Consider the following 20294-nt stretch of genomic DNA (forward strand, 5'->3'; position numbering starts at 1 on the left):
TCTATTTTCCAAAAAAAACACCTCTGGATATGACACTGAGCAAGTGCCCTCAGTTTCTTTGGTCTACCATGGCAAGGTCGGTTCTGAGTAGAGCCTGTCCTGTTAAACCTCTGGCCACCATGCTGCAGCTCGGTTTCAGGGTGCTGGCAATCTTCTAGTCCATCTTTATACAGAGCAACTATTCTTTTTCAGATCTTCAGAGAGTTCTTTGCCATGAGTTGCCATGTTGAACTTCCAGTGACCAGTATGAGAAAGTCTGAGAGAGATACCACCAAATTTAACACGCCTGCTCCCCATTAACACCTGAGAACTTGTAACACTAACGAGTCACATGACACTGGGGAGGTAAATGGCTAACTGGGCCCAATTTGGACATTTTCACTTAGGGGTGTACTCACTTTTGTTGCCAGCAGTTTAGACATTAATGGCTGTGTGTTGAGTTATATTGAGGGGAAGGTAGATTTACTGATTAAACGAGCTGTACACAGACTTCTTTACATTGGGTCAAAGTGTCATTTCTGCAGCGTCGTCCCATGAAAAGACATAATTAAATATTTGCAGAAATGTGAGGGGTGTACTCACTTTTGTGACACAAAATAAGTATGTAGCATTAAAAAAAAAGAAATTGATAGAAAAAGAAATTGATGCTATTTTTTGATTTGATAAGAAACTAGCTGAAGATCAAGCAAACTAACTACTTTCTGGACCTAACACACATAAAACTGTTTTATTGTCTACAACAAAAGCTGAAGTGTTGAAGAAATTAGGTGGAGAAGCTTCAAACTGATTGAATTGTTAGTGGTGCTGGATGAATTGGTGATGGAAAGAAATGCCAGCAGCTCTTATGCCCTCTAACTGACAGACATCAGTTTTTCTACCACTGTTTATTACATTACTTGGCTTATGTAAGAAGGATAAGACATACTTTTATCTTATCTGACTGCTGCTGCTGTGTGGAATTTCAGACAGGAAGTCTGCTGCAATTATTGGGCTGTATTTATATTACTGCTATACACAGCAATGTACCTATCCTGCAAGATAAACAACCTCATATTTTGAAAAAGTGGTTTCTCAGCTTGCTACAAGTGTTGGACAAACAAGTACAACTGTTTAGATTAGCTAAGCGACTGTCTACAGGCAGATCAATTTACTTTAAATAAAAAGCCCATATACAAGGTATGCAATTGCAGTGTACAGATGAGATATATTGCTCTCAACAGTGGTTTAGTCTATGGAATGGCTCCTATCTTGGACTTTTATGAGGTCACAATGTGCATTATTCAATTCTTAGCATTACACTGGTGCATCTTTTTTTTTATATATAAATTACAGCTTCAGCTATTACAAGGTTATAATCAATAATGTCATTAAGTTCGAAATTTACATTTCAACCACATTTTGGAAAAGTAAAGACAAACATGCAGAAAGGAGAATTCTGAGGACTTACTGAATTAATGTGAATGAATACTGTACTGTGGTTAATAAAGCAATACTCGGGCTGAAACTTAGCTAAATGATATACATGGAGATATTCAGAAATAACTCCACAGACAGGCTGAGATCATTCTCACTAATCAAATCTAGCCTTATAAAATGTGACATTATAACAGAGATAACAACTTAATATAAACTCAGAAAATGTTTTTTTTTTTTTTTGTCTTTAGTTATGATGTAAGGTTCAGAACAGCTCTAAATGTTGAATCTTTGTCCTGTTATAGGTTTTTCCAGAGCCATTTGACTACAGTCCAGGTAGTTTGTGGTTTCCTCTCATAGTAAAAGTTCCTTTACATTGTAGCAGCTCAGCCATAGCCATCAGTGACTATCTGGCATCAACTCAACACGGGAGCCCTCTGGAGGACACGAAGCTGCTTTTCTGCATGCTGTGTAGTTGTGTCCATTGCTGCAGGGAGGGGACAGTCTCATCAGCAGGCTGTTGCTCCAAGATGCTTCTTAGCACAGCATCATGTTATAGTGAGCCAAGACTTTCACTGCTGTAAAAAGGCACAGTGAAATTTAACAATAAACCTATTTATACTAAATATTTGAGAGCCAATTAAACATTTGAACTTTACTAAGTTGACTATATGAGTACCTGAGAACAATTTTGGAGTGCATATCAGAATATTTTGATAGGACTACTTAATTGCAAACAGATTCAATATTTTAAATAACTATGGTAACCATGGCAACAAAGACACTCTTGCTCAACCCCAAAGATATTTCCATGTTAACAACAATAAACACAATAGAGACAATACAAGAACCAATTAGAAGTTGATATGTTTCATTAGGCTGGAGATAACAAGAAATGAAAAGCTCCAAGTAAAATGTGTCTGTTAGATGCGGATGACACACCTTGGGCTCATGCATACCAGCTTCCGCCTGAATTTCACCAGCTTGGCTGAGAGATCCCGCTCTATTCGGCTGTGCTCCTCGAAGGGTCACTGTTATAGAAGTTGGGGCTTTTTGCCCTCCTGACAAAACAAACAAAAAATGCAAAACAATAACAAGCTAATCACGCTAGACCATAAATACACTCGAATGGACCAGAGCATTTTACTTTTCCAGAAACTTGTGATGAAAGAGTGCCCTTTATGGTTTTTAAATCTGAATTAAAATAAAAGAATGTTAAATGGTAAATATGAACATTTTAAAGTTCAGGAAGACCCCCCCCCCCCCAAAAAAGAAAGAAAAAAAATTCACACAATAAACAAACAAACAGGAACAATGAAAACATGAGTTTGATTCCAGCCTTTATTGTGACAACAAGAACAAAGCTTAGGCAATGCCATGAGTCAATGCCATCACACACCAACACAACGCTCCAGGATTTCTGCATTCATATTCATGGATATTATAAGCAGGCAGATTAATGGAAGGTTTTACAACATGTTAGAAGATGAAGAGGCAAAACTAAAGAAACATAACATAACAAAAAAATGAAAATGAACACAGAAAACAGGCTGGATCAAACATCTGGATCTCTTTTTAACTTGGTCACTGCTTTCAAAAACCCTTTTTACTTAACAATTCTTTAGAAGTAAATCAGTTTTTGTCCAACTAAAAAGAGATATCAAGAAGAGACTTTACATGAACGTACACGGCTCTTCATGAACATGAAAGCAAACATGCATGTACCACTAAACTGGCTTAGAATGCTACACAGCTGCTCATCTGACTCTGTAAACTTTACACCAGTCATATTTTACCGACAAACTATCTCCGCACGTGTCCTCTGAGCTGTCCACTATGCTTCCTCTAACTTGGTAATCTTCCCTGGCCTACAGATGTCCTGAAATACTTTTACCAAAACAAAGGATGAATGAACTCTGGGTGTTCAACGTGGTCGTTGTGTTTTGGCACTTCGACACATACCAGTGGTCTGATTTGTGATGTGTGCCAAGCCAGGCAGGCTGCTTGCCAGTTTGGCCAGCCCACCATTGGTGAGCAGCTGATGGATGGCAGTAGTTTTAGCTACTCCTCCTGTGGTGACCACTGGTACTGCCCGGAGCAGAGTACTGCTGCTGGTACCAACGGAGCTCAGGACTGGACCCTGGGACTTGCTGCAAAGTACCTATGAGGGGAGGAACAGAAAAAACATAGCTCAAGATTTTCTCATAGACATGTCTAACAGCACGCAACATAAAGAACATTAACTCAGGACTTCTTTTTATACTCAGTAAATCTGTTGACCTAAGATATTTACATTTTTGTTCAAACCCTTTTTCTTTCAGTGAAAGCTAGAGTTGAGGCAGATCCATCTGATCAGGGCATAATTCAGCTTTGGAGATTTTTTGAGCTGATGATACAGTGGGTGAGTCCTCCTCAGGCAGTGGAACCAACCTACCAGAGCAGACCATGCTTCATGTTTTACTGGTTTGTGTAAAACACTTTGGAGGCTTTGGGTGTATAAATGTGCTATAGAAATAAACTTGACATTGACCAGAACAGAAAGACATGTCCCACTTCTGTCTTTACAGGAAATAAGTACCTGTTGAAGCTAGAAACACTCTACAAACAGTTTAAAAGGAACCTGAATCATTCCAACTCTGCTGCAATGTGTTTATATCACCATACACAACACTTAGAGGTTCATACTGGTGGATTTTCCATGGTCTAGCTAACCAACTACAAATATAAGAATATGGATTCTTAAATATTGAGAAAATATCTGTCAGTATTGTGAAAGGTGTTTATATCTGTAAAAAAAAAATTCATGAGCTTTCAAACTTGTAGAAACAGTCCTGGGTACCTGGGTGCTGCCTGTGTTTGCTGCTGCAGAGGGCAAGTTAGGAGCTTTGGTGACGATCTCCTGCAGACTGAAACTTAGGCCTTGTAGAAGACTGCTGGCGGAAGGAGCTGCACAGAAGCAAAAAGATGAGGAATCAGTGAAGCTGCAGCTTGGGGGAAATCAATGTCAAACAAATATCAGCACAAACTTGTACTTTTACAAAATGCTCCTTCGTTCAATACCCCCACAGGCCTCAGCTAAATAGACACGCGCACACACACACACACACACACACAAACACATTATGACAGTAATGTCCAAAGGGTAAAGTTTGGATCGGTTCAAACAGCAATGGCGCAAGAGGTGATCAATGATGATGTTTGCAAATAAATATGTTGTTCTCACACACTGTTCCCATCATCCAGTGTTCAGAACTCGAATGCAATTCAAATAAGGCCGAAAGAACTGCTTTGTGTGTTAAGGTTACAGTACTGAGATTATTTGCACGGTTGAGTGCAAAAAAAGCGTGCAAAGCAGGACAAGACAGTGATACCTTGGGCGGCAGCTGGAGCTTGCACCTGGGTTGGTGTGGAGGACCCTGACACCATGCAAGGCTGCACGCTGTTGAATGAGCTGGAGCCTGGGGACAGGGCACCAGACACCTCTGAGAGACTACCAGACCTGCAGTGACACACATAACCACCGATCTACTCAGGAGCTACCCCAGAAAGTGCTGTCTGGCCATCACTCAGCTCCCAAAGTCCAATTACCACTCCTCATCACCTCTGCACCACACATTTTTGTCCATTAGGGGGGGAGTGGATGTGGGTATAGGCATGTACAGGGTTTAGTAGGCTCTACACTCAAAGAGCCTGTGTGTGTAGCATCACTGGCAAGCTTACCGCTGGCCCGTCAGAAGTCCAGAGAGTTCCTTTGCACCAGCCACAGTCTGACCCACTGCCACAGTTAAGGGTTTCCCAGAGACACCCACTGCATAAAAGAGTAGGATGTTAATGTAGTAATTTATTTAGCATTGGGGCTGACAATAATGAAATAAATATTTAAAATGATATCTGGAAAGAGGCAGTTCCCCTCACAGTTACCAAACACAAATGTCTTAAGGATTTACACTGCCTGGCCCCAAAAAAGGTCCCCACTTAGATTTAACTTTAGATTTAGATTTAACTAAGCAAATAGGTTTGATCCTCCTATTGGATAATAACTGAATAGACAATTATCTTTCAACTGGCAACAAGTTATTTTACCCCAACTGACGCAATGAGTAGCTTCTTATTTCTTAAACAACCATATGGAAAGACATCTCGACGTTCAGAAAAAGATGTTAATCTGTTTAAGAAGAGTCAAACCACTGCCACACATCAAGCAGAGAAAACTTCTAAGGAGATTGCAGAAACTTCTAAAATTGGGTTAATAACTGTCCAACGCATTATTAAAAGCTGGAAGATAGTGGAGAACCATCATTTTTGAGGAAGAAATGCAGTCCTGAATGATGGTGATAGGTTTTCGCTGAAACTTTTGAATGTTTGACGTTATGAAGTGATGCATCCATCATGCTCTGTCTTCTGGACAAGTTTGTGGGGCAGTGCTATGATCTGGGGTTGCTGCAGGTGGTCAGGTCCAGGTTCAGCAACATTATATGCCCAAAGAATGAGGTATTTTGTATTCCCTGATGACATGGGCATATTCCAAGATGACAAAGTCAGGATTCATGGCGCTCAAATTGTGAAAGAGTGGATCAGGGAGCAGGAAACATCATTTTCACACATTGATTGGGCACCACAGAGTCCAGACCTCAACTCCATTGAGAATCTTTGGGATGTGGTGAAGAGAGCTTCATGCAGTGGTTGGACTCTCCCATCATCAATACAAGAGCTTGATGAAAAATTAATGCAACACTGGATGGAAATAAACCTTGTGACATTGCAGAAGCTTACTGAAACACCACCACAACAAATGCTGCTGTAATCAAAAGCTAAAGGCAGTCCAACACCTGCTTGCTGGTGATTTCATAAATCTGCAAAAAATATCAATTTATTTTCTCATACTAACCTAAAGACAACTCAAAAGTTTTTCTAGTGCACAGAGAGAATCATCCAAGTATGTCTCAGCAAGATGGAGAATCTGATACTTGGGTAAGTCAATGCCAAAATACTGATATTTATTTTTCCTGTAGTACGAAAAGTTCCCAAAGATATCATAATAAACCCTGTCAGTATATAATCTGGAATAAAGGGGTAAGTGTAGCAACAGTTCCACTGTTATTATGCATTTATTGATAAGAAAACATTGTTAAAAATTCAATAAAAAAAAAAAACGTTTTCCACAATCTTTCAACAGAAGTATAAAATTCAAACTTTATATTTCAAATACAATTTCTGTTTTTAATTTTAATTTCTGTGTTACTTTTTGTTCATTATTACATCCGCATTTGGGGCCTGTAATAAAAAGGACATTTTTTTCCTTTCATGATCGAGCTTAACAAATCTCAGCAACCACAATCCCACCAAACAGTAACACAATGCTTGTTGTCAACCCCAAGTCAATGCAGGCTTTGAGGCTCCAGTTAAGAACTTGGAATAAAATTACACTTTTTCATGTTTTATGAAACCGTTGCTAAGCCTTCACAGCAATAAATGAGACTATATACAGAAAGCAAGCAAGTAAATAAATAAATAAGGGCTTAAAGTTAAATTTGACAAATCCCCAAGAGCCAGGGTAATTTCAAATGGTGTCAAACAATTCACGGTTGCCATGGTTACACGACTGCGCCTACATGATAGTCCCCTCTGCAGGAAAGGTCATTGGAAGCAGGGCTAAATCATAGCAAGCCAAGTCCACATCTTAAAGGTTACAGAGTTTTGTGTTAAAGATTTAAACACTGAATACATGCAGCACACTGGCAGCAGGAATATGTTAAATTTACAGGCCATTATCACCATGACAGCATTATCACACAGGAAGATCTGACTGGGATTACAAATGTGTTTTCCATCAGTTGTGTTGCAAACATGTCCATTTGGCTTGTAAGAGAACTTCTATTTGCAGCAATTCTGGTAGTGATAAATATTCCAAGAAGCAAGTAAACAGTCATCATATAAAACATCATTCAATATTAAAACCAGTTGAGGGAGGTTTAAATTCAGACTCATCAGGCTTAAAAAATGAGATTCACTGGAATAAACATTTCATATTTGAATGGTTTTCATAGAATATTTAAACTTAAAGCAAAAACAAAAAAAGGTTTATACAGTTATTCCAATCATTAAAGATAAAAAAGGGTATGAGACCAAAAAAAAGTGTTAAAAAATCCTCCATAAATCTAAACTGTTTCTGAAAAACTTGACAGATTTGTTCATATTTGGCAAAAAAGCTTTATTTCCATGTCTCTGAGCCAGAGGGAATTATGAGCTTATAAACATAAGCGTTTAGCTTTAATGCAAATTATTTAATTTGCCCTTGAGAAAAAAACTAACCAGCAGAATCCTGCAACTCGCAGCAAGTGCCACCTCAAGCACACACACAGGAAGCATCCAGATGTTATGCATCCCCATACAAGATGCCAGTTTTCAATTAATACGTTGAAAAAAGGTATGTTTTGATCGGTGACATATCTTAAAAGCAGCAGGACAGGACTAGCAGTCACCACAATACATAGTTCTTTCACGACTCCATCACGCATAAACACGCTACAATATTCCTGTAATTTACGCCTTTCTAGTTAAGAGACATTGCATGTAGCCTACCGGTTTACGACAGCAAGTGGTACAGTTGTACTATTAAGTGAGATTTATCATGAAATATGAAATATTTACCATCAAATTGTTCTCTTCTCAGTGACACAGGCAATTTAAAGCTCTGGTTATTTCTCAATGCAAGTCACAAAAAAAAAAAAAAAATCTCTGCATCCATTTCACATATACATTTAAATATTTTATATATATTTATATATATATATATATATATATATATATATTTAAGAGTTACAAAAAAACATACAAAAACAGAAACTATGGAAAAGTAGACAGAACATACTTGTGAGGAACGCATTTCAAGAGGTTGCTGAAATGCCTAAAATTATGTTATAGAAGAATAATGGGAAAATATCATTAAGGAAGAAATGTTTGGGAAAAATCTTGAATGATAGTGACTGGCAATCGCTTCAACGTTCAGTAAAATCAAATCATAAAAAAACATCAGTAAAACTCACGGCGATGTTTAATAGTGAAAGTAATAGCATTTGCAAATGAAACCCAAGGGACTGGGGCTAAACAGCTGTGTAGCCTTAAGAAAACCACTAAACATTGAGGCTAAATCAGAGAAAAAGGCTTCAATTTGTTGGAGAGCATAACGATTGGACTCTGGAGCAATGGAAGACATTCAAGTGGTCTGATGAGACCAGATTTACCCTGTTCCAGCGTGATGGACGTAAGAAGAGAGGCGGATGAAGTGATGCATCTAACTCTCCCATAATCACTACCACTAGACAAAATGAATGTAACTTTGTGCAGAAATAAATGTTACACCGCAGAAGCTTATTGAAACTACCACAGCAAATGAATGCCCTAATGAAAGCTAAGGCCTGGTACACACATAACGATTTTTTTATTCTTATGAGATTTTTTTATCTGGTCGAGACCTCACATGTGAAGATAAAAAAAATCAGTTTTGTGTGGTGTGCTCTGAAAATGTAATCACAGAACAACACACACGACAATGCTGTCCAGCAACTCATCTACAATCTAGTCCTCCAAGCCGGACAAACATCGAAACATAGAAGAAGAACCACCATAGCAACAACCAGCAAAAAACAAAGAAGAAACACAGCAACAACCTGAAAACACAACACCCAGCATGGAAGGAGACATATAGGACGAGAGAATGATGGTGGTCTTGGGACTATTGTTAAAAAGCCAGAACTGAAAAAAATAACAGACTGGAGACGGCGTGAACACAGACTTTATTTACTTCCTTGTTCCCCTGCCAGCTCGCTCTCTGATTGGCTACATTCCGTGCCACGTCACCATCCACGCAGTCACAATGCACGAGTTGTCAGCGTTCCTCAAAAATCGGCACTGAAATATTAAACATGTTCAGTGTTCCCAATTGTCGGCTACGACCCGTTTCGGAGCACCACAGACCAAATGATGATTAGACAGGGAAATCTCACAATGATCGGGCGTTTGCCATCCGAGGTTGGGAAGAGGCAAATTCGGGACAAAAACAGCCCAAAAATTGTTGTGTGTGTACCAGGCCTAAAGGTGGTTCAATTAGATATTATAGTGTGTGACTTTCTTTACGAATGGACAGAGTAATTTAAATAGCTTGTAATTATTTTTGTAAATTATGAAATTATGTAAAGCTTGTTCTTATTGCATCATGATTGAAAGAGAGAAACATATAAATGTAGCTCCTAATCTACAAGAGATACAGTGATGTACATTTTAAACCAGTCTTTATGGGTTTCTGTTTCAGACTGGGAGTTCTCTAGGATGAGATGTGCTATATACAGTGGCTTAAAAAAAGAGGATTCATACCCCTTGAACTTTTTCACATTTTGTCAGCTTACAATCACAAACTTGAATATATTTTGTTGCGATTTTATGTGATAGACCAACACACAAAGTCAGTATCTAGATGTGGAAAGCCGGTGGAAACATACCTCAAAAGACTGGCTCTACAAAGTATTGATGCAGGGAGGCTTAATACCGATGCTCACCACACTTTTCAGATTTTATTTGCTTAAAATTTAAAACTATGTATCATTTCCATTCCACTTTACAATTATGTGCTACTTTATGTTGGTCGATTACATAAAATCTGAATTAAAACAAAAAATTTACATTTGTGGTTGTAAAGTGGCAAATGTGAAAAAGTTCAAGGGGTATAAATACTTTTTCAGGGCACTGTAAATGTCTGGCAAATGCAAAGGGTTAACACAGAAAAGAGCCGCTCAACGTCCCTCACTAAAGAATTGAAAGACTCTTCCCGTTTCTGGACACAGAAGCTAAATTCATCAAAGCTTCTTGCACTCAAAATGTGAGGAGGCTGCTGTTTAACAGGAGAAAAAAAACATTAACTTGATTAACATTTCGTTTTCAAACAAGTCCTGGAATTTCAGGATATACTGGTGCCAGCTACAAATTATTGTGACATCCAGATTTAAATCTTTAGTTTCTAACATTTCATGTGTTGGTTTGTGAAACTAGCAGTTTTTTTTTGTTGTCATGTTTGTCTTTTTACCTTCAGCAGGGTTGATGGTACCTCCAGATGACTCGCTCTGAGAAACAATGGTGACCTTAATCTTGGCCCTCTTGGATGCTTTGGTTGGTATTGGACTAGGTGTCTGTCTCCTCTTGCCATGAGATCGCAGTTCATCCCTGTCTAGGCCTTCCATCTGATCACTGGTCACTGGCACTGCATCACATAAAGACACATATATACATACACTGAAAAATAAATGCTGACATTACTTAGCCTCTGGTAATTTTAGTCCCATGTAGCATACAATTAATAATAAAATAACATTTTTGCCAAACTTTTTATCTGTAATGTAGACTTTCCTGAAATTGTGGTACATTATGTATTAATACATTCAGAATCCAAAATCATGACAATGGGAGTTTTAGTGCAGGACAGTTATTTAAAATGCAACATTCAAATGAAATTAAATTAGTGAAAACAAAGAAGAGTGGAAAAGATAGAGGAAAGAAAGAAAGGAAGAGGGATAGACACTTACCAAAAATACAAGGAGGGGTGCCAGGAGGAAGATTTTTCCTCACAAGCATGTTTTGTTTCATAAAAGCAGCAAACTGAGCTGGAATGAATCAGGAAAAAGCCAGAAAGGAAAGTTGTAGAAGAAGAGACAAGAGGATGAAAGGAAAGTATTTCAGTCACGTTCCATCTCATCAGATGTCGTGACGTGATATTCTCTTTAAAAAAAAAAACATGTAAAATCATTTTCACATCGCACATAGCACCACGTTCACTCAGCTTCCACAGCTTGAGCAGAATTCAGAAGTTGAGGTGAATGATTCATTGCAGTATGTTCAACAAACAAATGGGACAAATATGGGAGCTGTTTACCCACAGATAGGGAGAATCAACACACACCAGTGGCTGAACATGATGCTTGTAGAGCGTTTGACACATTTAATTCAGCAATGCTTTGAACTAACCTTGTGCCTGCTTGTGAGTGAGCATTGTGCCAGAGCGCTGCATGTGAGTCTTGAGGATCTGCGTGGCTGTGATCAGAGTGGACTTCTGTGCTGGAGAGAGACCAGATGTCTTGGGTTTGGGGCTTGATGTGGGACTGCTACAGACACTGGAGAGATCCTGAGGATCAAAAAAAAAAAAGAGTGCCTGATAAGCTATGATTTATTACTGTTAGATGTTAGTGGAAAGAGCCTCGAAACAGTTTCAGTGATAGAAAGATGAGTGAGCAGATATGTATGAAAGTCAAGTATCAGCAATTTTCTCTCTGTCAGGGATAGTGCTCACTCTGACTGATCAGCACAGCAATTTAGTGCACAAGAAGGCAGCCAGCAGTGATGACAGAAACTTAATGGCTGACTTTAATGTGCCATGCACCACCTTCTCTCTTTTTGTTATTTTCTTTCCTCCAAAGACCTTTCACAACATGACCATAAATCGATGTGACTGGTAGCATGGAAATAGTTTCCTAACCTCAGAACCTGAAGGTGAAATGGGGACTCTAAGCGCAGGGGAGGAAGGTCGCCCTCTCTCCATGTCAAAGGGAAGATCCCGTCGAGGCCTTTTTTTCTTCTCTGTGTCCAAGTCCCTCATCTCCCCTGAGCCATGACCGTGGCCCTCTGCTCGTGCAAGGACACCTGACAAAAAGTCAGCTATCTCATCCTGAAGACGAGAGGGAGGATTAATAAAAGGAAAAAGAAAAGTGTAAACATGTACTTTGGATAAATTCTGAACAGAAAAGTGGAAACTTAGTATTTCCAGTTTTAAACACCAACCTGAACGCAGCGGTCCACCATTGTCTGCGTCAGTCCTTCTGATTTCATCTTTGCTGAATTAATTCTGTGGAGAGATTTAGTGTTACAACTCAAAAATTAATCTACTGTATTAATTTATTTTTGGGCTCCGAATCAGACAAACCTGAGATTGTCATCTGCCCCTCCCACCACCACCATGCTGTTGTCTGCCCTCAGCTTCTCTCTAAACTCCTCCATGCCTTCGATGCCACACTGTAGGGCATTTTGTCCTACCACAAACAACACTGGGGTTTTCATGTCCAGCAGTGGATCATCCACATCCTGAAAACCAGTTATACATCAACAGTCATCACTAAAAAAAAAAACAAAGTTAAAGTTCCTGTATAAAGTGAAATAACATTAGTATTAACAAACTCAGTAGGACATTAAAAGAGAAAAAGTCCTTTAGGTCTTACCCCTCTTGGCCCATTGACTGTTAGTAGGGGGAAGCCAAGACACACCACCGCTGTCAGATATTCCATAAGCGATACCTACAATTTAACATAGACAAATTAAGAACATCTTTGGCAACCATTTGGCCTAAAACATGAAGTCTCAGATCATCATCACATAAAAAGTCTTACATGACAGGCAATAAGAGCACCAGCATTCCAGCCAACCAGGATAATGGGCTTGTGGGGGAAATGACTATGAACCTGTTGGCAGAATTCATAACATAATATCATTATGGCTGCACCTCACATATAAAATCAATCTTAACATGGTGTGGTATACACAATCTATTCTTTTATGTAGCCAAATCTCATCTAAAAAAAAACAGCAAACTGCAACTACACAAATATAATAAACAATGCAACAACTACAGAAATAAGCACAACATCCTACCTCCATGACCTTGGCCCTGACTGTCCCCAGCATGTGCTCCAAACACTGTGTGATGCCAATATTGGCCCCACTGTTCACATGAGTGTGCACTGGGATGACCTGACAACAAAACAGATGTTATAGATTCTTATCTAAACGGAGAAAAGAAAAAAAATTCTTGACAAAGACTTAATTAGGATAGATTTCAAGACCTTTCCCAAGCAGGCGAGCTGCGTTTGCCAGAATCTCATTCGCCGGGAGGTGGAGAGGGCAGGATTAGTTGGGCTTGATGGTGCCATGAGGATGAGAGGCGATCCAGGAAGCTTGCTCTGAAACATGCAAGACGACAGACAATGATTTGATGTTTGCAAGTGTCACATTTTTTAGAGCTGAATACAAAAAAAATGATAATGTTTTTTCTACTTATTAGTAACTAAAGGTGAAGACTTTTACCGGTTTATTTTGAGCCAAAACTCCAACAGCTGGATCCCAGGGGCGTTTCAGAAGCAGCGACAGAGCCTCTGCACTTGGAGCTGCTGTCTTTGCAGATGGCAGCAACATTCTGTCGATCAGCGAGGGCAGCTTGCCAGATGCAGAGAGAATGAATTAAGAATCTAAGCCCTAAGACTTACAGGTATGTGACAGAAAATATACACTTCTTATTGGTGTTTACTGAATCACTGAGGTCATACCTTGCTCTTCAGAGTTTGCAGCACATCCAGGTAAGCAGCAAGCATGGTGAGACTTAGAGATTCGATCATGGTGGTGTGTAACCACTGTGTCAGTTTGGTGTCCCAGTTCACGCTGGCGAGTGCATGTCGCACTTTCCTGGCACACTTGTCCACAGCTATCCTTCGCAAAATTGGTTCGTTAGAAGCCTGCGAGAAAAAAAAGAAAAGAAAGATCACATCAGCAAAATTTCATCATTCACATTTTAAATCAATAAATATTCACACTTTGTTGTAATTTCATTTAAAATTGTGAAAAAAGCCAAACTTTTTTGTTTTTATATTTTTAAAAAGCATTAGAAGACAATACATCTGGATTTATCAATTATCTTCTAAATGTAGTTTCTTTAAAAAGTCAAATATGAACTGGAGGAAGTATTTAATACAGAAATCTGAACATTATACTAGATTTAAGTACAGAAATGGCTCTTGATGTTTAAGACGCCACTATTGTTGCATGCCCTAAGATTATAACATCTATTATAGAGTAACACATAGAGCTTTTAAATAAAGTGGACAGGCAGCCTTTTCTTTTTCACGTTTGTTATCATATACTCTTAAATATTGTGTCATCTAATTATATAATAACCATTTGCTTGTTAATTCACTTTATTTATATATACTGGCCTCCGTCAGGAATGTCAACAGTGCTTAAAACATGTCAAAATTAATCTAAATTGCCTTTGATGACCCACAAAACAAAATTGCCAGGTGGGATGAAGCAAGTTGTACAGTTTAGTTTGTTATTTCTGTCTAATAAAACAAGTTAATAAATAAAACACCACACCTCCTATTTCAATGAGCTAAGTCCATACAAAACCTACAAAATAACAATATTACAAAACATTGCATTACATTTTCATTGGCCAGACGGGCTAATCTTTCGGCCTGTAGAGCTTTAAGGACTTTGTTGAACAACTTGTTTTGAGCCACGGACCATCCTGTCCTGTAACAGAATGAAAATAATGTCAAAACAGTTCATTACAACCGGCATGTGTTATTCTATAAAACAAATTAGCCCATGTATTTAGTTACTTGTTTATATGTTCCTCCCAGTCATCAGGAGGTGGTGGACTCTCAGTAACTGTTCGAGCAAGCAGGACATGTCGCTCGCACTCCCTCATCACACTAAGAGCTTTCTGGTTATCATATAGAGGCACAGGTGTTGGTGTGACCGTTTCCACATCTATTAGGGAATCAGAGTCTCTGCAAAAAGTAAAGAACATGAAATTAATGTGGGACAAAAAAAACGTTTGGTGATTAAACTACCATAAATGCACGTTTACTAAACCTAAAACAAAGTGGGAGGTTAAAGATACTTGAAAAACTTTTAAACTCACGACAAAGCTTCAGGCTGGCGGCGAGTGTTAACAAACAGCGTCCTTGTTGGTCGAGCACTGCTGGCATCTGGGTGAGCATTCCATGGTTTGGCATAGCTGTGGTCCAGAAATACCAAATCTAGCTCTCTTTCATGAGCGGACAACTGGAAAAGTAAGGATGTACCCATTTTGCGTTGTGAAGACTGCAAGTCCTTATCCCCACGATGCATCCTCTTCCTGGGCCCCAAAGGGCCCTAAGTATGGCCTTAGAAACTTGTGCAGATCCAGACCAAACTGACTGGGAAGAGAAGGAGATGCTTTCTATAGATAGACCAAAGGAGAGGAAAAAACAAACAAACAAAAAATTAATACTTTTTCTCTTTTTCCAACAAACTTAATGTTAAAACATCACATCTGATCATACCCATAAAGACACATTTACTCCTAATATTTACTTCCAGTTAATATTTAATCTTTAGGTTAACAACGTACATAAACATGAGATAACAATTTCCCGGTTGAACTAAAACATGAACTCTAGCCTAATTTAAATTAATTTAGTTTTGTTATTTGCTTGCTAACCCAGTACTTTTCCGATTTTACAACATTTTTCTCATATTTCTGGGCATCTGTCGTCATAACATATTTAGACACATAGTTTGTGTTGTGTCTACTCTCTGACCTTACAGTGGGCTGATACTTAAATCATTAGGAAGAAGAAGAAGAAAATATTATATAAATATTATATATATAAAATATTATATATACAGAAATTTCGTTTAAAAATGTTTACGTTGAAGACACACTGCCGTTCAAACACATATGTCTGTTCAATCCTTTATCATGCAGGATAATAAACATTGTAAAGCCCAATTAATCGTTTCTTAGTTGAGTGTAATACTGAACCAAACATGAACACGTCCACTGATCTCTATAACATTCCCACGCCCGACATTTGAAAATTATATGAACACTTCGTCTACGCGACTGTGGGCGGTGGGCTGGCCTAGCATGCTAATGTTAGCATTGTAAGCTAAAAGCTAAAATAATAGCGTTTTAGATGTTTTCTGAAAATTACCTCTACGTCTGTTTATTTCATTTTCACTGTGACGACTTCAGCGCTTCTCCTGAGCTACGAAAAACCCAAAGAACCACCTTGTTCTTGATAAATTCCAGAGGTTATGTAAAAACATAGATAATTTGTGCGTTTTAGGCCTCACTTCCTTTTGTTGTGTGATTTGTTGCCATGTCATTCCAGACATCCCCCATTTTCCAGCCAAAGACAAGCAATTTACTGTTTTCACCAAACTGGCAACCCTGTTTGTGGCGCGTCAGGGAGTGACGCAAAATACGGACTGGATTCTTGCGTTTTTGTGAATGAACCGACACTAACTACTAAATACACTGTACAGACTTGAGTAGTATTTTGTTTGTTAGAACTTCTTTTTTATACTTTTGTTTATATTTTTAAAAATGTTATTTAATTGTTTTTGGTATAAGCAAAGAATTGACAAAGTTAAAAACAAAACAATGATTTGTTTTTCCTTTATACAATTTGAGAGTGGAAAAAAAGTATTTAAGCATCATGCAAAAGTTTGGCAACTCATAGGAACTTTAAACTCATACAATTTCTAATATTTATAACCCTTTTAGGTTCTTGGTAGTCATATCTTCTTTGCTGTGGTGTGCTGGGATATCAAAGCAGGCACACAAACTGAACAAACTCATCAGAAAGGCAGAGTCTGTCATCGGGATGAAGCTTCCCACTCTGGAGGAGATGGTTAGGGAGAGATAGCTTGCAAAACTGCTGGCAATCATGAACAATACCTCCCACCCCCCTCATCGGTCTGCCCGCTTTCTTCACATTGCACCATTTATGTCTTCTAGTACTGCTAAAGCAGCCATTGGTTTTAATTGTGTTTTTTTGCACCATGTTGTGTATGCTTTTATGTAATTGCAGACATGTGGGTTTGTTAATTGCTCATCAGTTTTAATTGTTGATATGTCTCCAATGTGCACATTACTCAGTCTGAGGAGGAACTCTTTTCACATTTATTATAACAGTTTCCCAGCATCACCTCTAAGTGTTGCCAAAGCATCAACAGCTGTAGAAATGTGCGTACAGCAGCTATGAAGTTGGTGTGACGGTGATTTCACTGTTGATACATCTGGACTTTGCCGCGATAAAGAGCGTACACCACATTTTTATGCATACGCACCCTTTGTGTATTTAAGACCTGCAGGATAGTGTGCCTTGACGACCAGGGTTAGGGATCTCTGCATTAGGCCAGGCGATGGAAACGTTCCCTCTTTTTTTTTTTTTTTTGTAACCATGCAAATCCTTTTCTACACATTCGCAGTCTTAAATTTTTCAGGAAGATGTTTTTCTGCTGGATAACGAAACCCAATTAATACATGCAAACTTTGAAATTATTTGTAAACATTAATTTACAGCTGCAAAATCTTAATGGCTTAATATTAATCCCATATAATTACTGCCAGGCAGTACTACTTTTATAAAAGGTGACAAGATGCTTTGTTGGAAAAAAGTTGGAAACTTTTAGAAAGATTTGCTGTTGAGTTGTTGTGCACTGTTTTACTGATCAGCATTACATTAAGGAAGAACTATTAGAAGAAATCATCAACACCAAATTCTCTGTCACAAGGTTGAGCGTATATAAAGCTGATGTATTTCAGAAACAAGTCCTGTGGTCTGATAAAGATACATTTCACTTTTGGTTGCAATATTACGGCCATACCATAAAAAAAAAAAAAAAACACAATTTCATTAAAGAGTATTTCTCCAATTATTAAGCTCAGAGGTGGATCAAAAGCAAAAGGAGAGAAGTGCACACATAAATAAATAAATAAATAAATAAATAAATAAATAAATAAATAAATAAAGTCTAATTGCTAATTTTTGTTCTCTTCTTTTTTAAAAAAATCTGGTTTGGGACATTGACCTCTTCCAGTAAGAGTGTTGACCAATCCTTCTGTCTCACCTGATGTTTGATTCCAAAGGTTTCCTGCACACACACTATTTAGGTGAAAACAGCTTAAATGAAAATACAACTTAACGTGACTCTCTTAACTGGACACTGTTAAATATCTGACTGCCACAATGGTGAGTTTTACTGTTGTTCAATTAAGACAAAGCGTTAACGGTTGTTTGTCTTTTTTCTGTTTACAACAGAATAAATGCAATAATAATCATTTTATAAAAGTGATTTTATTTGTGAGTCAACATTTGTCTATTTTTCTTTTGAAAGAAATATTTGGCTCTGGCTTTGCTGATCTATGGTTTGGTGTCGCTGTCAAACGCTCAATGCTTTGTTAAGCCTGTAACATCTGGTAAAATTATTTAAATGCATGCACACTTGAACATACACATCTAGATGCAAACACAATACAATTATTGTGTACAAACATAGAATTTTTTCCTGTTATGAATATCTGTTGATCTCATTCAGGAATTCTTGTTGTAGCTTCAGACAAAATGACCCATTGTCAGGACCATGTGGATGGCACATGGCATGAAGTAGGGTCCACATGGAGAAACAGTGCATGTCAGAAATGCTCTTGCAGCAGCTGCTGTTATGCGTAAGTACCCATGTCACTGTGTTACTGCTTTAATATGGAAAAAGTCAAATGTTCTTTGTTTGGACATATTCTAAGGTAAACTGTCAACAATGGTGTTTTTTGTGTAATTACAGATATTCAACTCCAAAAAGTTTCCCTGATGACTGTGTGTCAGTGTTTGACCAAAAGGCATGTACATACATTGTGCACAAGAGAGACAATCCAGCTGAGCACTGTCCAATTTTTGTCGCAGTAGGGAAGTAATGGAGTCATCATCATGCATGGTCTAAACTTTAAAACGTGGGTACTATAGGGCTGGGTACTATAGACAAAACATATTTGTAATAGTTTCTCTTTTTTCCATGTCAGTAATCACCACAATGTTCTTTTAAGGCACAGAGGAAGAAGGAAGCCCATTCAGCCTGTTGTTAGACACGAAGTATTGACAAGTGGCATTAAATGCAGTAACAGTTTGTTTACTAAATTGGATTTTTTCTTATTATAAATTCAGAGGCTGTCCTCACATTCAGTCTGAAATAAATCCTAAATAAAAAAGAAAAGGGAAGTTGTGTTGTGGTGTGGTTCATTCTAATTTATGTTAGAATAGTTTTCTTCTCATCTACACTGAAAATTTAATGTACACTACCTGTGCAACAACTTGTAGTTTCAATGGGCTATACAAGACCATACAAAACCTACAAAAAGCATATTAAAAACAATATTACAGAACATTGCATTACATCTTCATTGGCCAGACGGGCTAATCTTTCAGCTTGTAGAGCACTCCTTCAACACAAAGGGAGCTTTCTGGTTATCATATAGCGAAACGAGTGTTGATGTGACAGTTTCCACATCAGTCTTTGCTAAAAGTTAAAAACATGACAATAATGTGAGACATACAAAAACTAACTAACTAAATAAAAGGTGATTAAACTACTGTAGGAGCACATTTACTAAACCTAAGAAACAAAGTGAGAGACTGAAGATTCTTTAGATTATATTCAAAAGCTTTTCCTTTATTTCATTTATCAATCAGGCTTTAAAAAAAACAAAACAACAACAGACAAAACAGACAAAAAACACATGGAAAACTACAACACAAAACAAAATTTGGCTCACATATATATTGATAGAAAAATGAAAATTTACAAGCAAGGTTAAGTTAGAGGAAAGAGATAAATATCCAGACCAATAGAGGATAGAAAAGGCTCCCATGTTCTATACAACTTAGAGTTTAATAAAAATGTTAAATAATCCAAAGACAGATACTCTACAATGGTCCTCTGTCACTGAGCTATAGATGGAGCCTTTTCTGTTATCCATTTAATGAATGTACATTTTTTTGCATAGAATGTTAGCAGTCCATACAGATTGCTTTAGTATTTATCACCATTTGCACTATTTGGTATAACAAGCAACATGCATTTTGGGATATTCTCCAGATTAACAGCTATAATATTTATTTCCTGCTCTGGCCTTTGTAATTTCCAACACAACCACAAACAATGAGCCAAATTGTTCTTCTGTTTTGCACTAGAGGCAAAGGGGTGAAATTCTGGGATCAAATTCATGATTTATCATTTTTGTT

The 20294-nt window shown here is 37.9% G+C and overlaps 2 protein-coding genes across 7 annotated transcripts; one reads left to right on the forward strand and one right to left on the reverse strand.

Annotated features, from left to right (window-relative positions):
- Positions 1-1321: 1321 nt before the first annotated feature.
- On the reverse strand, positions 1322-16373 carry kansl3 (KAT8 regulatory NSL complex subunit 3). 6 transcript variants are annotated; one of them, XM_041999727.1, is made up of 22 exons: positions 16206-16373; positions 15149-15425; positions 14844-15014; positions 14664-14754; positions 13773-13958; positions 13534-13662; positions 13293-13409; positions 13102-13200; positions 12840-12911; positions 12672-12746; positions 12380-12537; positions 12238-12301; positions 11936-12124; positions 11428-11584; positions 10989-11066; positions 10493-10666; positions 5134-5221; positions 4785-4912; positions 4253-4359; positions 3376-3574; positions 2356-2474; positions 1322-1991 (listed from the first exon to the last, which is right to left on the reverse strand). In XM_041999727.1, the coding sequence occupies exons 2-22, from the start codon at positions 15355-15357 to the stop codon at positions 1986-1988; spliced, it is 2616 nt and encodes an 871-aa protein (XP_041855661.1). In that variant the 5' UTR covers positions 15358-15425; positions 16206-16373; the 3' UTR covers positions 1322-1985. The 6 variants fall into 6 exon arrangements, with proteins under 6 accessions (XP_041855661.1, XP_041855658.1, XP_041855659.1 ...); XM_041999724.1 differs by having other exon boundaries at positions 15149-15448; XM_041999725.1 differs by lacking the exon at positions 16206-16373 and adding an exon at positions 15921-16048 and having other exon boundaries at positions 15149-15448.
- A 1769-nt stretch (positions 16374-18142) lies between these two features.
- On the forward strand, positions 18143-19435 carry LOC121649607 (beta-microseminoprotein-like). Its single transcript, XM_042000561.1, has 4 exons — positions 18143-18251; positions 18397-18478; positions 18619-18727; positions 18841-19435. Exons 1-4 carry the CDS (start codon positions 18249-18251, stop codon positions 18968-18970), a joined length of 324 nt encoding a protein of 107 aa, XP_041856495.1. The 5' UTR covers positions 18143-18248; the 3' UTR covers positions 18971-19435.
- The last annotated feature ends 859 nt before the right edge of the window (positions 19436-20294 follow it).

This window comes from Melanotaenia boesemani, chromosome 11 (genome assembly GCF_017639745.1).
Source record: "Melanotaenia boesemani isolate fMelBoe1 chromosome 11, fMelBoe1.pri, whole genome shotgun sequence".
NCBI lineage: Eukaryota > Metazoa > Chordata > Actinopteri > Atheriniformes > Melanotaeniidae > Melanotaenia > Melanotaenia boesemani.

Excerpts from the sequence above, each read along its gene's own strand:
- kansl3 (XM_041999727.1), bottom strand. The coding sequence starts at position 15,357 with ATGCATCGTGGGGATAAGGACTTGCAGTCTTCACAACGCAAAATGGGT. Across the intron at positions 14,755-14,843 it reads TGGGAGGAACATATAAACAA|GACAGGATGGTCCGTGGCTC; the intron begins GTAACTAAATAC and ends ATTCTGTTACAG. Across the intron at positions 3,575-4,252 it reads CAAACACAGGCAGCACCCAG|GTACTTTGCAGCAAGTCCCA; the intron begins GTACCCAGGACT and ends CTCCCCTCATAG.
- LOC121649607 (XM_042000561.1), top strand. Across the intron at positions 18,479-18,618 it reads TGTTAAGCCTGTAACATCTG|ACAAAATGACCCATTGTCAG; the intron begins GTAAAATTATTT and ends TTGTAGCTTCAG. Across the intron at positions 18,728-18,840 it reads TGCAGCAGCTGCTGTTATGC|ATATTCAACTCCAAAAAGTT; the intron begins GTAAGTACCCAT and ends GTGTAATTACAG.